Here is a 16,236-nt window from a genome sequence, read left to right on the forward strand (position 1 = left end):
TCATCTTCAACTAAAGGTGAATCTCCCCTTTTAAAGGGACACCCAACACCTTTGGGGCATATAAATCCCCTGTAGGTAAATGTGTTTCTTACATTGGTGCTCAGGTACTGATCCGATTGCTTCCCTAGGCCCTGTTCCGCAAGGTCCGGAGCATTCTCAACAAGCTCACCCCTCAGATGTTCAACCAACTGATGAAACAGGTGACGGATCTGACGGTGGACACAGAGGAGAGGCTCAAAGGGGTCATTGACTTGGTCTTTGAAAAAGCAATAGATGAGCCCAGTTTCTCCGTGGCCTATGCCAACATGTGCCGCTGCCTTGCCACGGTGAGTCCGGCTCCGTTACGGGGGGTTCTGATCATTTCCCTGAGCCCTAGAACCTTCCACGGTGGCTTTTGGGCCAGAGCTTTCTGATTGGGTGGAGCTGTTTCCTGTGCATGTGAATCCACCAATCAGGCAGCAGCACCTAAAGCTCTGCCGCCGTTTTGTTTGTTCGCTACTTTCTTGTTGTCACCAAAACTCCTCCCTTTTCCAGCTGAAAGTGCCGATGGCCGACAAGCCGGGGAGCACGGTGAATTTCCGTAAACTGCTGCTCAACCGCTGCCAGAAGGAGTTTGAGAAAGATAAAGCTGACGACGATGTTTTCGAGAAGAAGCAAAAAGATCTAGAACTGGCAACAACGGTAACCATGGAAATGCGCTGGGGCCCCGTCTTCCTCTGCCTGCCCATCAGTCCCTGCCCCAGTGAGCCTACAATCTAAGGTCCCTATCCCATTCCCATCAGCCCCTGCCCCAGTGAGCTTACAATCTAAGGTCCCTATCCCATTCCCATCAGCCCCTGCCCCAGTGAGCTTACAATCTAAGGTCCCTATCCCATTCCCATCAGTCCCTGCCCCAGTGAGCTTACAATCTAAGGTCCCTATCCCATTCCCATCAGTCCCTGCCCCAGTGAGCTTACAATCTAAGGTCCCTATCCCATTCCCATCAGCCCCTGCCCCAGTGAGCTTACAGTCTAAGGTCCCTATCCCATTCCCATCAGTCCCTGCCCCAGTGAGCTTACAATCTAAGGCCCCTATCCCATTCCCATCAGTCCCTGCCCCAGTGAGCTTACAATCTAAGGTCCCTATCCCATTCCCATCAGCCCCTGCCCCAGTGAGCTTACAGTCTAAGGTCCCTATCACATTCCCATCAGTCCCTGCCCCAGTGAGCTTACAATCTAAGGTCCCTATCCCATTCCCATCAGCCCCTGCCCCAGTGAGCTTACAATCTAAGGTCCCTATCCCATTCCCATCAGTCCCTGCCCCAGTGAGCTTACAATCTAAGGTCCCTATCACATTCCCATCAGTCCCTGTAGAAATACCCATAGCAGAACTCATATGGCACCAAGTAACAAGGATTGTATTTGCTGCGCAGCCAGAGGAGAAGTCTCGGCTACAGGACGAACTGGAAGAGTCTAAAGACAAAGCCCGGCGCCGGTCCATTGGGAACATCAAGTTTATCGGAGAACTATTCAAGCTGAAGATGCTGACAGAAGCCATTATGCACGACTGTGTGGTCAAGCTGCTTAAGAACCATGATGAGGAATCCCTTGAGTGCTTGTGCCGGCTACTCACCACCATCGGCAAGGATCTGGACTTTGAGAAAGCCAAAGTGAGTTTGGATTGTTGCGAATGGTTAAACTGCTCCTGGGCTGCTCTCTTTCCCATGGTCAGGCAGGAACCTCCCCCTGGGTAAGTGAATCCAATCTCCCCCCCAGTACTTACCCAGGTACAGAGCTCTGATTCTCTGTACTTCCTGCTCCTGGGCTGCTCTCTTTCCCATGGTCAGACAGGAACCTCCCCCTGGGTAAGTGAATCCAATCTCCCCCCAGTACTTACCCAGGTACAGAGCTCTGATTCTCTGTACTTCCTGCTCCTGGGCTGCTCTCTTTCCCATGGTCAGGCAGGAACCTCCCCTGGGTAAGTGAATCCAATCTCCCCCAGTACTTACCCAGGTACAGAGCTCTGATTCTCTGTACTTCCTGCTCCTGGGCTGCTCCTTTCGCCATGGTCAGACAGGAACCTCCCCCTGGGTAATGAATCCAATCTCCCCCAGTACTTACCCAGGTACAGAGCTCTGATTCTCTGTACTTCCTGCTCCTGGGCTGCTCTCTTTCCCATGGTCAGACAGGCCCCCCCCCCTGGGTAAGTGAATCCAATCTCCCCCCAGTACTTACCCAGGTACAGAGCTCTGATTCTCTGTACTTCCTGCTCCTGGGCTGCTCTCTTTCCCATGGTCAGACAGGAATATAACATGACATTGTGTTTCTCAGTTAATGGCTAATACCCACTCTGTTACAGCCACGTATGGATCAGTACTTTAACCAGATGGAGAAGATCGTTAAGGAGAGAAAAACCTCGTCTAGAATCCGCTTTATGCTGCAGGATGTCATAGACCTCCGGCTGGTGGGTGGAGCCATAATAATAATATAGTGCTCCCTGTCCCCCCCCCCCAGTTTATGTCTTTTGTGCAATGAGATAAGAATGTCGCCCTTTCGGCAGAGTAACTGGGTGTCCCGCCGGGCAGACCAGGGGCCCAAGACCATCGAGCAGATCCATAAAGAGGCCAAGATAGAGGAACAGGAGGAGCAGAGGAAAGTGCAGCAGTTAATGACCAAAGAGAAGAGGAGACCAGGTAAGGAGAGGCACCGCGGCCCCAACGTCCCCCTGCGGGGGGGCCTTATCCCTTTCAGGCAGCAGGGGGCGCTGTGCTTACAGCCTGTGCTTGTCCCCAGCAGGGGTGCAGAGAGTGGATGAAGGCGGATGGAACACTGTGCAGGGGGCAAAGAATAACAGGGTGCTGGACCCTTCCAAGTTTCTGAAAATCACTAAGGTAAGGAGGCTGCCCCCTCCCGTGGCACTGAGCTCAGCCCATGCCTTGTTGCTTTGGTTAGGGGGTTCCTCCGATAAATCTGTGCCAGCCTTGCCCGCAGTTACTGGATTAATTACCCCCCTCCTCTGTGGTATCTGTAGAGTGCTAGCTTCTCGTTCTCCTGTATGTGCCCTTCTGAGTGACGCCCTGGCATCTCTCCCCTGGCATCTCTCCTGGCACAGCCTTACAGGTCTCTGCGTGTATTACAGGGCATTCAGGGTGTGCCCAGGGGATTTTGTATTTACCCCCCCTCTCTTTTTTGCCCTCAGCCCACTATAGATGAGAAGATCCAGTTGGTTCCCAAAGCTCAGCCTGGCAGCTGGTTAAAGGGGAGCAGCGGAGGTGCCAAGGCTAGTGAGACTGGTAAGAGCTCAGGCTTCCCTCTCTGGGCTGGGGTAGTTAGTAGCCACAAACCCCACGTGCCCCCCCAGCTAATGCATTGCTCATTGTCTGTTCTGTTAGAATCTCTGAGACCGGGAGCCCCCAGCCTGAACAGGTTCTCTGCTCTGCAGCAGCCGCTCTCCTCTGTGTCTTCCTCCTCCTCATCGTCCCCCTCTGAGCTGGACTCTCGCAGGTTACTAACCAGGTAATGTGGCCCTCACATTGCTCTGTGGCCCCTCGCATTGGTCGGTGTCCCATTTTGTATCCTCCCCCACTGCTGCTAGACCTTGGGCATTGTGTTCCTAATTAAAGGGGAAGTAGAACCCACACCTATAAAGCTGCTGAATAAACATGAAACCCAAATTCTTTTTTTTTTTTTTTTTTTTTTCAATGAAAACCCCCAAACCTGTTATAAAGAGATTTAGTCATCTCAGTTGTCAATCAAATATAGCCTGCCCCGCCTCCGTGCCTCAGGCACCTCCTTCTCTTCCCATTTTACACTTACTGCAGGGAACTGCCCCCTCCTCTGCCTATAGTTGGGCACTAGGCCAAAGCCTTAGGAACAGCGCCACAAACTGGCACCTACCTGCCCGCTGTGACTCCCAGGACCCTCTACGAATTCTTTCAATAAATCTGAGGTGCGCAGCATCTGGCGCAGGGAGGTATCACAGGCCTGGTCTCAGCATTGGCTCCTCCCTCCCTATTGTTGGGAGGGGCTTGCCCCAATGGTTCTGGTGGGTAACCAGCTTCCTTCTTTGTGGGCACTTGGAAACCAGGAAGCATTTGCTGATGATCATGGGAGTTGTAGTGATGACCTGATACTAGAACATGTGACCTGACCGTTGTTTTGGGGTTTAGCAGCCGTGGAAGCACGGGGCGAGAGAAGAACGACAAACCCTCTGCGCCCTCCTCCATCCCGTCTGCGCCCCGACCCGGCACCCTCCTGCGCGGCAGCAGCAAAGACTCGGCCGACAATCAGGAAGAGCTGCGCCGGGAGACGCTCCAGACGGTCAAACAGCTGACGAACGTCGCCGAACCCGACAAGAACACTGTGCCAGAGAGACGGCCCAAAGAGCCAGGTGAGACCCTGCGGTTCTGCAGATAAGCTCCGCCCCAAGCCAGGACCCTTGTCTGTGTGAATCATTAGGGGGCGTGGCTATTTCCACCATTTTACTCACACAGATTTATCATTTCCCAGCCAAGTCCGAGCCGTCGGAACCAGACAAACCCACCCTGTCAGAGGAGGAGATGGAGAGGAAATCCAAGGCCATCATTGATGAGTTTCTCCATATTAATGACTACAAGGTACTGTGTGTGTGTGGGAGGGCGGCCCGGTGGGTTGCAATAAGGGCACGAGAAGCCTGGGTGGGTCCAATGGGTGCATATGGCTTTCCCAGACTCCTCCCCTTCCCGATCATTGGTCGCTAGAACCTTCTCCCTGTGTCTCCGCCCATCAGGAGGCCATGCAGTGCGTCGAGGAGCTCGGTGCCAATGGGCCGCTCTCAGTCTTCGTACGACAGGGGGTGGAGTCAACGCTGGAACGGAGTCAGATCACCAGGGATCACATGGGTCAGCTCCTCTACCAGCTGGTCCAGTCTGGCAAACTCAGCAAACTGGACTTCTTCACTGGGTGAGTTTTAATCGCTGGTTTTGTTCTGTTGGGGCTGCGTTAGTACGACTTTAATGTTGCTATGGAAGCGTGGGCACTAGCTGTATCCTGGCCATGACCATAGGGGGGCGGTCTTTTGCTTATGGGTTTGGGTCACAACGTTCTGTGCCAACGCCGCAGGTTCTCGGAAACGCTGGAGCTGGCCGACGACATGGCGATCGACATCCCGCACATCTGGCTGTACCTGGCGGAACTGGTAACCCCCATGTTGAAAGAAGGCGGGATCTCTCTACGAGAGCTGATAACGTGAGTGGGGGGGAATGAAGTTTGTATAGGAGGCGGGACTTAGGGCGATAAGGCAATTACAGCCATGAACCCTGGGCTTTCTTATCATCTGTCAGGAATCTCATACCAAGGGCCACGCAGTCTCCTCTATCCGTTAGGGCCCCATCTGGATTATTTAGTCCCCAAATTCCCCCAGCGTGGCACCATGGCAATGTGGCTCCTCCCATTAACTGCTTTTTCCTACACAGAGAGTTCGGCAAAGCTCTGCTCCCTGTGGGACGCGGAGGGGAATTATTGTCGGAAATATTGCACCTTCTATGCAAACAAATGGTACGTACCGGCTTTCCCAGCGATAGATGGGGGGGGGGGGGCGTTAGGTCTTTCTGTCCCAGTGAGTGGGCCGAGTACCTATTTGGGGTGCTCCAACCTCATTGGTCCTGTTGCCCCTTACAGAGCCATAAGCGAGTAGCCGCGCTTTGGAGAGAGACCGGCCTTCGGTGGAGAGACCTCTTACCTGAAGGAGAAGACGTCCAGAGCTTTGTCAGCGAGAAGGTGGGTACAGAACTGCTGGGTACATGGGCAATACAATATAGTAAAAATATTCAGCCCTGCCCCTGTGTCTCTCTGCTTCCAGCCCCGCCCCCGCGTATCTCTGCGCCCAGGCCTAGCCCTGCCCCTGTGTCTCTCTGCTTCCAGCCCCGCCCCCGCGTATCTCTGCGCCCAGGCCTAGCCCTGTCCCCGCGTCTCTCCGTGCCCTGGCCCAGCCCTGCCCCTGTGTCTCTCTGCTTCCAGTCCCGCCCCCGCGCGTCTCTCTGCTCCCAGGCCCAGTCCCGCCCCCGCGCGTCTCTCTGCTCCCAGGCCCAGTCCCGCCCCCGCGCGTCTCTCTGCTCCCAGGCCCAGTCCCGCCCCCGCGCGTCTCTCTGCTCCCAGGCCCAGTCCCGCCCCGCGCGTCTCTCTGCTCCCAGGCCCAGTCCCGCCCCCGCGCGTCTCTCTGCTCCCAGGCCCAGTCCCGCCCCCGCGCGTCTCTCTGCTCCCAGGCCCAGTCCCGCCCCCGCGCGTCTCTCTGCTCCCAGGCCCAGTGTATATATACAGGGCTGCTGTGTGTAGAACTATTGGGCATAAGACTGGAACACAAACAGTAGTAACAGCTGTATAAACTCATTGACACGTTCCTGCCAGTTCCTGGCTAATTCAGAGAGTTACAGTAACCCCCAGGCATGTAGCCGGCGTATATCTGTAGTTCCTGAGTTGTGCCCCAGGCGCGAGTTTCTGCCTGCCTTAATACCCCGAGAAACCATCTGGGGGTGGGGGGGGGTGGGCTATTGCATTTCAAAGTGAAATTGTTTGTACAGTTGTTATTGGTATAAACACAACAACAAGAAATTAGCTGCTTCCACTGAAACAGTGAGATCAAGGGACTCAGGGATCAGAATCATTTCCCATTTTGGTCAGTGGAATAGAAACCGTATAACCAGGGAGCCGCTGCGCTGATTTTTTTATATGGAAGGTCGGGGAGAAGCCTTTTAGGGTTGTTATACAGTATATCCCCTGGCATGTAGGGAAGCCCTTTGTATTATTGGCTGTCTCTCAGCCGGGCAGTCTGAATACATTGCTTCATCTCTGGGAAAGAACCGTAGCTGTGGGAACTAGTGCGATCTCCAGTATATCATATACTATATATATATCTACACTGTACAACAACTGACACTATAAACCCAGTGAGAATGAGGAATGAATGGATATTGGGGAGTTGTATCAGGAGTCAGAACCAGCAGTGCAGGGAAGGGAAAGGGACAGTGACAGTTACACATAACTATAAACCCAGTGAGAATGAGGAATGAATGGATATTGGGGAGTTGTATCAGGAGTCAGAACCAGCAGTGCAGGGAAGGGAAAGGGACAGACACAGTGACAGTTACACATAACTATAAACCCAGTGAGAATGAGGGATGAATGGGTATTGGGGAGTTGTATCAGGAGTCAGAACCAGCAGTGCAGGGAAGGGAAAGGGACAGACACAGTGACAGTTACACATAACTATAAACCCAGTGAGAATGAGGGATGAATGGGTATTGGGGAGTTGTATCAGGAGTCAGAACCAGCAGTGCAGGGAAGGGAAAGGGACAGACACAGTGACAGTTACACATAACTATAAACCCAGTGAGAATGAGGGATGAATGGGTATTGGGGAGTTGTATCAGGAGTCAGAACCAGCAGGGAAGGGAAAGGGACAGACACAGTGACAGTTACACATAACTATAAACCCAGTGAGAATGAGGAATGAATGGGTATTGGGGAGTTGTATCAGGAGTCAGAACCAGCAGTGCAGGGAAGGGAAAGGGACAGACACAGTGACAGTTACACATAACTATAAACCCAGTGAGAATGAGGAATGAATGGATATTGGGGAGTTGTATCAGGAGTCAGAACCAGCAGTGCAGGGAAGGGAAAGGGACAGACACAGTGACAGTTACACATAACTATAAACCCAGTGAGAATGAGGGATGAATGGGTATTGGGGAGTTGTATCAGGAGTCAGAACCAGCAGTGCAGGGAAGGGAAAGGGACAGACACAGTGACAGTTACACATAACTATAAACCCAGTGAGAATGAGGAATGAATGGATATTGGGGAGTTGTATCAGGAGTCAGAACCAGCAGTGCAGGGAAGGGAAAGGGACAGACACAGTGACAGTTACACATAACTATAAACCCAGTGAGAATGAGGGATGAATGGATATTGGGGAGTTGTATCAGGAGTCAGAACCAGCAGTGCAGGGAAGGGAAAGGGACAGACACAGTGACAGTTACACATAACTATAAACCCAGTGAGAATGAGGGATGAATGGGTATTGGGGAGTTGTATCAGGAGTCAGAACCAGCAGTGCAGGGAAGGGAAAGGGACAGACACAGTGACAGTTACACATAACTATAAAACCCAGTGAGAATGAGGAATGAATGGATATTGGGGAGTTGTATCAGGAGTCAGAACCAGCAGTGCAGGGAAGGGAAAGGGACAGACACAGTGACAGTTACACATAACTATAAACCCAGTGAGAATGAGGGATGAATGGATATTGGGGAGTTGTATCAGGAGTCAGAACCAGCAGTGCAGGGAAGGGAAAGGGACAGACACAGTGACAGTTACACATAACTATAAACCCAGTGAGAATGAGGGATGAATGGGTATTGGGGAGTTGTATCAGGAGTCAGAACCAGCAGTGCAGGGAAGGGAAAGGGACAGACACAGTGACAGTTACACATAACTATAAACCCAGTGAGAATGAGGGATGAATGGATATTGGGGAGTTGTATCAGGAGTCAGAACCAGCAGTGCAGGGAAGGGAAAGGGACAGACACAGAGACAGTTACACATAACTATAAACCCAGTGAGAATGAGGGATGAATGGATATTGGGGAGTTGTATCAGGAGTCAGAACCAGCAGTGCAGGGAAGGGAAAGGGACAGACACAGTGACAGTTACACATAACTATAAACCCAGTGAGAATGAGGAATGAATGGGTATTGGGCCTAGTTGCCCTTTAATATCGCCAAGGCAACTGATGCCCTGGCCCAACCCATGAGTGGTTCCGTGATACAGTGACTGTGTGTCTGGGGCAGAACTTGGAGTTCACGCTGTCGGACAGCTCGAGTCCCTCGGAGAATCTCTCCAAGAAGGAGATGTCGGCAGAAGAGCTGCACAAGAGGCTCGAGCAACTCATTATCCAGGAGAAGGCTAACGACGAGCAGATATTTGATTGGGTAGAGGTGAGAGAACCGTATCTCGTATATATCTGTATATGTATCTCTATATATCTATACAGTATATGTATCTATAGCCGGATATATCTATATATGTATCTATAGCTGTATCTATCTCTCTATATCTATATACAGTGGCTTGCAAAAGTATTCAGCCCCTTGAACTTTTCCACATTTTGTCACATTACAGCCACAAACAGGAATCCATTTTATTGGAATTCCACGGGAAAGCCCAATACAAAGTGGGGTACACGGGAGAGACCAATACAAAGTGGGGTACACGTGAGAAGTGGAAGGAAAATCATACATGATTCCAAACATTTTTTACAAATAAATACCGTATATACTCGAGTATATACGGTAACTGCAAAGTGGGGTGTGCGTAATTATTCAGCCCCCCAATACTCTGTAGAACCCCCATTTGCTGCAATTCCAGCTGCCAGGCTTTAGGGTATGTCTCTACCCGCTTTGCCCATCTACAGACTGAAATCCTTGCCCATTCTTCTTTGCAAAACAGCTCCAGCTCAGTCAGATTAGATGGTCAGCCTTTGGGAACAGCAGTTTTCAGATCTTGCCACAGATTCCCCATTGGATGTAGATCTGGGCTGTGATTGGGCCAGTCTAACACATGGATATGTTTGGGTTTAACCCATTGTTGCCCTGGCTTTATGTTTAGGGTCGTTGCCCTGCTGGAAGGGGAACCTCCGCCCCAGTCTCAAGTCTTTTGCAGACTCCAAGAGGTTTTCTTCCAAGATTGCCCTGTATTTGGCTCCATCCATCTTCCCATCAACTCTGAGCAGCTTCCCTGTCCCTGCTGAAGCCCCCCCAGAGCATGATGCTGCCCCCCCATATGTGACAGTGGGGATGGTGGGTTCAGAGGGATGTGCAGGGTTAGTTTCCGCCACACATAGCGTTTTGCATTTTGGCCAAAAAGTTCCATTTTGGTCTCATCTGACCAGAGCCCCTTCTCCCACATGTTTGCTGCCCCCCCCCCCCCCCCCCCACATGGCTTGTGGCAAACTGCAAACGGGACTTCTTATGGTTTTCTGGTAACAATGGCTTTCTTCTTGCCACTCTTCCATAAAAGCCAACTTTGTGCAGTGCCCGACTAATAGTTGCCTATGGACAGATTCCCCCCCCTGAGCTGTAGATCCCTGCAGCCCCCCCAGAGTCACCATGGGCCCCTTGGCTGCATTTCTGATCAGCGCTTGTTGGGCCTGTGAGTTTAGGGGGGGCCGTGCCTGGGTAGGGTTACAGTTGTGCCATACTCCTGCCATTTCTGAATGATCGGTGGAACAGGGCTCCGTGGGAGGTTCAAGGCTTTGGGAATCTGTTTGTAGCCTAAGCCTGCTTTATATTTCTCAATAACTTTATCCCTGACCTGTCTGGTGTGTTCTTTGGGCTTCATGGTGTTGTTGCTCCCAATATTCCCTTAGCAACCTCTGAGGCCGTCACAGAGCAGCTGTATTTGTACTGACATTAGATTACACACAGGGGCACTCTATTTAGTCATTAGCACTCATCAGGCAATGTCTATGGGCAACTGACTGCACTCAGACCAAAGGGGGCTGAATAATTACGCACACCCCACTTTGCACTTATTTATTTGTAAAAAATGTTTGGAATCATGTATGATTTTCCTTCCACTTCTCACGTGTACCCCACTTTGTATTGGTCTCTCCCGTGTACCCCACTTTGTATTGGTCTCTCCCGTGTACCCCACTTTGTATTGGTCTCTCCCGTGTACCCCACTTTGTATTGGTCTTTCACGTGGAATTCCAATAAAATGGATTCATGTTTGTGGCTGTAATGTGACAAAATGTGGGAAAGTTCAAGGGGGCCGAATACTTTTGCAAGCCACTGTATATCTCTCTATATCTATACAGTATATGTATCTATAGCCGGATATATCTCTGTATATATCTATACAGTATATGTATCTATAGCCGGATATATCTCTGTATATATCTATACAGTATATGTATCTATAGCCGGATATATCTATATATGTATCTATAACCGGATATATATCTCTGTATATGTATCTGTATATATCTCTTTATATCTATACAGTATATGTATCTATAGCCGGATATATCTCTGTATATGTATCTGTATATATCTGTCTATATATCTATACAGTATATGTATCTATAGCCGGATATATCTATATATGTATCTATAGCTGTATCTCTATATCTATATATGTATCTGGGTATGTGTGTACCAGAGCAGGCAGCGTTACCCAGGCAGGAGCTGCCATACCCCCTGTATGTGCCTATTGCCCCACTGAGTAACCTGCCCCCCTGACCAACGTGCAGCCCCTAACTGCCCCCTGTGCCCCCAGGCCAGCCTAGATGAGAGCCAGATGAGTTCGCCCACATTCCTTAGAGCTTTAATGACGGCGGTGTGCAAAGCGGCAATTTTAGGTGAGTACCAGTCGGGCAGCTGTTTGGGCACCGGGGCAGTGAGGGGCGCGTGGCACATTCTCCTGTCTCTCTCCTGCCCAGGGGACTGTTCTTCCTGCCGCGTAGACATCACCTTCCTCAAGCAGAGGGTTCCGGTCCTGCTAAAGTATCTGGACTCGGACACAGAAAGAGAACTACAAGCACTTTATGCACTACAAGCATTGATAGTAAAACTTGATCAGCCTCCCAGTAAGTACGGCCGGGGGCCCACTTGCCCCCTCTTTCCTTTCTCTTTGCCCCTGTGTAGGTACTGGGGAAGGTTGGGAACTGGGAAAGTGAGTCCAATCTCCCCCCAGTACTTACCCAGGTACATTATCCCTTATAATACATGAGTGATACTCAGAGTTCCCTGTATAACTCAGCCTGCAGCCTTGTGCCTTTATATGGGGGGCACAGAACCCCTCAGTGACTGCTAATATCCTTATCATTTACAGTAGGGGGTACATTATCCCTTATAATACATGAGTGATACTCAGAGTTCCCTGTATAACTCAGCCTGCAGCCTTGTGCCTTTATATGGGGGGCACAGAACCCCTCAGTGACTGCTAATATCCTTATCATTTACAGTAGGGGGTACATTATCCCTTATAATACATGAGTGATACTCAGAGTTCCCTGTATAACTCAGCCTGCAGCCTTGTGCCTTTATATGGGGGGCACAGAACCCCTCAGTGACTGCTAATATCCTTATCATTTACAGTAGGGGGTACATTATCCCTTATAATACATGAGTGATACTCAGAGTTCCCTGTATAACTCAGCCTGCAGCCTTGTGCCTTTATATGGGGGGCACAGAACCCCTCAGTGACTGCTAATATCCTTATCATTTACAGTAGGGGGTACATTATCCCTTATAATACATGAGTGATACTCAGAGTTCCCTGTATAACTCAGCCTGCAGCCTTGTGCCTTTATATGGGGGGCACAGAACCCCTCAGTGACTGCTAATATCCTTATCATTTACAGTAGGGGGTACAGTATCCCTTATAATACATGAGTGATACTCAGAGTTCCCTGTATAACTCAGCCTGCAGCCTTGTGCCTTTATATGGGGGGCACAGAACCCCTCAGTGACTGCTAATATCCTTATTTGGCGGCAGTGGGGGCCCCATTGGGCGGAGTCTAACGTCTCTCTCTCACACAGATGTGTTGCGCATGTTTTTCGATTGCCTCTATGACGAGGAGGTGATTTCGGAGGACGCTTTCTATAAGTGGGAGAGCAGTAAGGACCCGGCAGAACAAGAGGGCAAGGGGGTAGCACTAAAGTCGGTCACAGCCTTCTTCACTTGGCTCCAGGAGGCAGAGGAGGAGTCGGAGGACAATTAGGAAGTTCCATCCAATGAGAGCCCGTCGCTTGCCCCCCGGAGACGCCGCCAACGCCGAGCAGTTTCAGCCTCTTTATATCTTTAGCTTTTGGGTTTTTCTCTCTTTTGTTCCAGTTTTGCCAGTCAGGGTACAGCCAATTGGATTCCCACAGGGGGGGTGGGCGTGGCTATTGGGAAAGGTGCCCCAACCAGTGTTAAGATGGGGGAGATGTGACCCCCCAAACGGCCGAGGGGGGACTGACCCCCTTTCCCACATTCTATTTATTAGAGTCGATATTTTCTGTTTTAAAACTTCCCATTTTATTTTAAAGAACCCCCAAACCCAGAGACTCGCCCCAAAACTGCCGATCATTGGAAAGAGAAATAATTTATTCCTTTACAGACGGGTGGCGCCAGTGACCCACTAACCCCCTAACGTAGGAACTGGGGGGGCAGGAAACCCCCTCCCTTGCTGTGTAGCCTGCCCTCTCCCCTTTTGGGGGTCCCTGCCCATTTTAGTGTCACATTTTGGGGGGCAGCGGCTACGGACTGGGCTGCAGGTTCACCCGCAGTCTCATTTGTGGGCACTGCTGTAAAGCTGAGCAGCCGGGGAGCCTGCAGATGTACCCCAATGTTGGAGGGGGCCCCCTGCCCTGCACTCTGTCGCCCCCTGCCATTGCCCCGGGTATGTACAGATGAGGGGGGAGAATTAGACTCGCGGGGGGGGGTTCCCAGGTGTAGCCCACCTTCAGCGCTGCATTCAAGGGAGGGGGGCAAATGGACTTCCAATCTCGCTGTGGCCCTAACGCGCAGAATAAAGAGCTGGAACTGGCTACGGACTGGCACAGAGCGGGCACCACAGCGGGCACCTTGGGACTGACGGTGTCTCGGAGAAGCTGCCGGAGCTTTCCAAGCAATTGGCAAACGAGACTGTGAGATGCTTTTCTCTTACATTGTATTTCTATTCATTTTAGCCTGGTTTCCTATGGAAAAGAAGGCTAATAAAGTAACCTGTACCCTGATTGGCCGTCTCCGCTGCCCATCATTCTCCGCAACAAACCAGTGGCCCTTGGGGTTTCCATTCTGCAGCACTTGTCTCCACCAATGAAATGCCTGTGGGCAGAAGTGGCGCTAGGCTCCCATTGTGTCTGAATGAAGAGGCATGATGGGAGAATGCCCCAGGAATGCACTGTAAGGATATTCTTTTTCCCTTAAAGGTACAGTAACACATTGGAAACTAAATATGGAACCTGCTGTGTCAGTCAGTGCCCACCGGGAGCTGCAGGAGTCCGACCCGAGAGCCCAAAATATCCTTCACGATCTCAGTCCCCCCCCCCCAATATTATATATAAATATACTGTACTGCAATAATATAATACACCCCCCCCCACCTCCCTAAAGCCGAATGGTAGGGGCCCCTCCCTTGTGTTCCCTTAGGCCGGGGGGGGCCCTCCCTTGTGTTCCCTTAGGCCGGGGGGGGGGGCCCTCCCTTGTGTTCCCTTAGGCCGGGGGGGGTCCCTCCCTTGCGTTCCCTTAGGCCGGGGGGGGGCCGCCCTCCCTTGCGTTCCCTTAGGCCGGGGGGGGGGGGCCCCTCCCTTGTGTTCCCCTAGGCCGGGGGGCCCTCCCGTGTTATCCATTACATGTGCTGCCAAGGCCCTAGATTTGCGAATGGGCCGCTTGGCTTATTGTGTTTTTAAAGCATTAAAGGACTTGGGGGCGGGGTCCTGTGCCCCCCCCCCACCCCCACAAATACCTACACAGGCACAGAACTATAATTATTTCTACTTTCTGCTCTTTTCTTTGGTCACCAATCAACTTAATTTATCCCCCCCCCCTCCAATACTTGAATTTGGGTGGCCCCTCCTTATGATGTCACTGAGTAGGATAGATTAGCATTGGGGCGGAGCTTGTTCTGTGCTGCCAAAAGATGGCAATGGGATTCTACTGTTAGTACTGGTTTAAAGGGTTAACTTTCTGGCTAAAGTGCAATGGTCCAGACTTTGCTTGGTTGCTAGGGGTATGGAATCCCTACCAACCTGCGAGCATTAACAGTTTCAGGCTGGAGAAAAATCCGTTACTACAAAACCAACACAAAAGACACACATAGCCCTAAACTGAACCTGGGCCCATTTGCAGCAAATTTACACTGACCACAGGAACTAAGGCACAAGCAGCACGGGAAGTGGTACCGCGGGGGCGGTCCTGCTGTGGGAGGAGCCAAGTACTTCCCAGGAGGGCTACCAAACTCCAACAGCCACAGAGAATCCCTGTGCAGCTGAAAGGCTGGTATGAGTGGTCTAAAACTGCTAATATCCCACAAACCCCTAAACTACAAAAATACTCAGAGGCCAAAACTGAGTGAATGTTCAGCAATTTCGCAGGAAATTCAACTGCCCCTCGGGCCCCAAGATCACCCAGGACATTACAGGCCGGTAAGCTTTACAGGTTTCATTATAGGCACACACTGGATACTATGAGCCCAGATTTATCCATAGACCCTCATGGCTTCTCTTAGGGGGTCAAGAATCACTTGAGGCAAAGTAAATAAGAGTCTTTGGGATTCCCTACCCCGAGAGGGGGAACGAGTGATACATTGGGGGTGGGGAGGAAAGGGGATCTCCCCATCAGCATAGGAAGGGGCTCCTTACTGTAAGGGCAGTCAGGTTATGGGGTTCCCTACCAAGAGAGGGGGAATGAGTGATACATTGGGGGTGGGGAGGAAAGGGGATCTCACCATCAGCATAGGAAGGGGTTCCTTACTGTAAGGGCAGTCAGGTTATGGGGTTCCCTACCAAGAGAGGGGGAATGAGTGATACATTGGGGGTGGGGAGGAAAGGGGATCTCCCCATCAGCATAGGAAGGGGCTCCTTACTGTAAGGGCAGTCAGGTTATGGGGTTCCCTACCAAGAGAGGGGGAATGAGTGATACATTGGGGGTGGGGAGGAAAGGGGATCTCCCCATCAGCATAGGAAGGGGCTCCTTACTGTAAGGGCAGTCAGGTTATGGGGTTCCCTACCAAGAGAGGGGGAATGAGTGATACATTGGGTGTGGGGAGGAAAGGGGATCTCACCATCAGCATAGGAAGGGGTTCCTTACTGTAAGGGCAGTCAGGTTATGGGGTTCCCTACCCAGAGAGGGGGAATGAGTGATACATTGGGGGTGGGGAGGAAAGGGGATCTCACCATCAGCATAGGAAGGGGTTCCTTACTGTAAGGGCAGTCAGGTTATGGGATTCCCTACCAAGAGAGGGGGAACGAGTGATACATTGGGGGTGGGGAGGAAATGGGATCTCCCCATCAGCATAGGAAGGGGTTCCTTACTGTAAGGGCAGTCAGGCTATGGGATTCCCTACCAAGAGAGGGGGAACGAGTGATACATTGGGGGGGGGGGAAGGAAAGGGGATCTCCCCATCAGCATAGGAAGGGGTTCCTTACTGTAAGGGCAGTCAGGTTATGGGGTTCCCTACCCAGAGAGGGGGAATGAGTGATACATTGGGGGTGGGGAGGAAAGGGGATCTCAC

General features: G+C 51.4%; 1 protein-coding gene across 7 annotated transcripts in view; it reads left to right on the top strand.

Moving 5' to 3' along the window:
* eif4g3 (eukaryotic translation initiation factor 4 gamma, 3) overlaps positions 1-13,738 on the top strand; it is a 56,631-nt gene extending 42,893 nt beyond the window's left edge. For 3 of the 7 annotated variants that reach the window (XM_031904884.1, XM_031904885.1, XM_031904886.1), the window contains 18 exons: positions 129-326; positions 535-681; positions 1,412-1,648; positions 2,338-2,442; positions 2,539-2,671; positions 2,775-2,869; positions 3,178-3,271; positions 3,371-3,494; positions 4,151-4,368; positions 4,488-4,594; positions 4,747-4,919; positions 5,079-5,204; positions 5,432-5,513; positions 5,637-5,735; positions 8,804-8,950; positions 11,292-11,373; positions 11,455-11,601; positions 12,557-13,738. In XM_031904884.1, coding sequence (XP_031760744.1) covers positions 129-326; positions 535-681; positions 1,412-1,648; positions 2,338-2,442; positions 2,539-2,671; positions 2,775-2,869; positions 3,178-3,271; positions 3,371-3,494; positions 4,151-4,368; positions 4,488-4,594; positions 4,747-4,919; positions 5,079-5,204; positions 5,432-5,513; positions 5,637-5,735; positions 8,804-8,950; positions 11,292-11,373; positions 11,455-11,601; positions 12,557-12,738 — 2,496 coding nt within the window. In that variant the 3' untranslated portion in view covers positions 12,739-13,738. 7 annotated transcript variants of the gene reach the window in all.
* The last annotated feature ends 2,498 nt before the right edge of the window (positions 13,739-16,236 follow it).

This window comes from Xenopus tropicalis, chromosome 7, assembly GCF_000004195.4.
Source record: "Xenopus tropicalis strain Nigerian chromosome 7, UCB_Xtro_10.0, whole genome shotgun sequence".
NCBI classification, from domain to species: Eukaryota; Metazoa; Chordata; class Amphibia; order Anura; family Pipidae; genus Xenopus; species Xenopus tropicalis.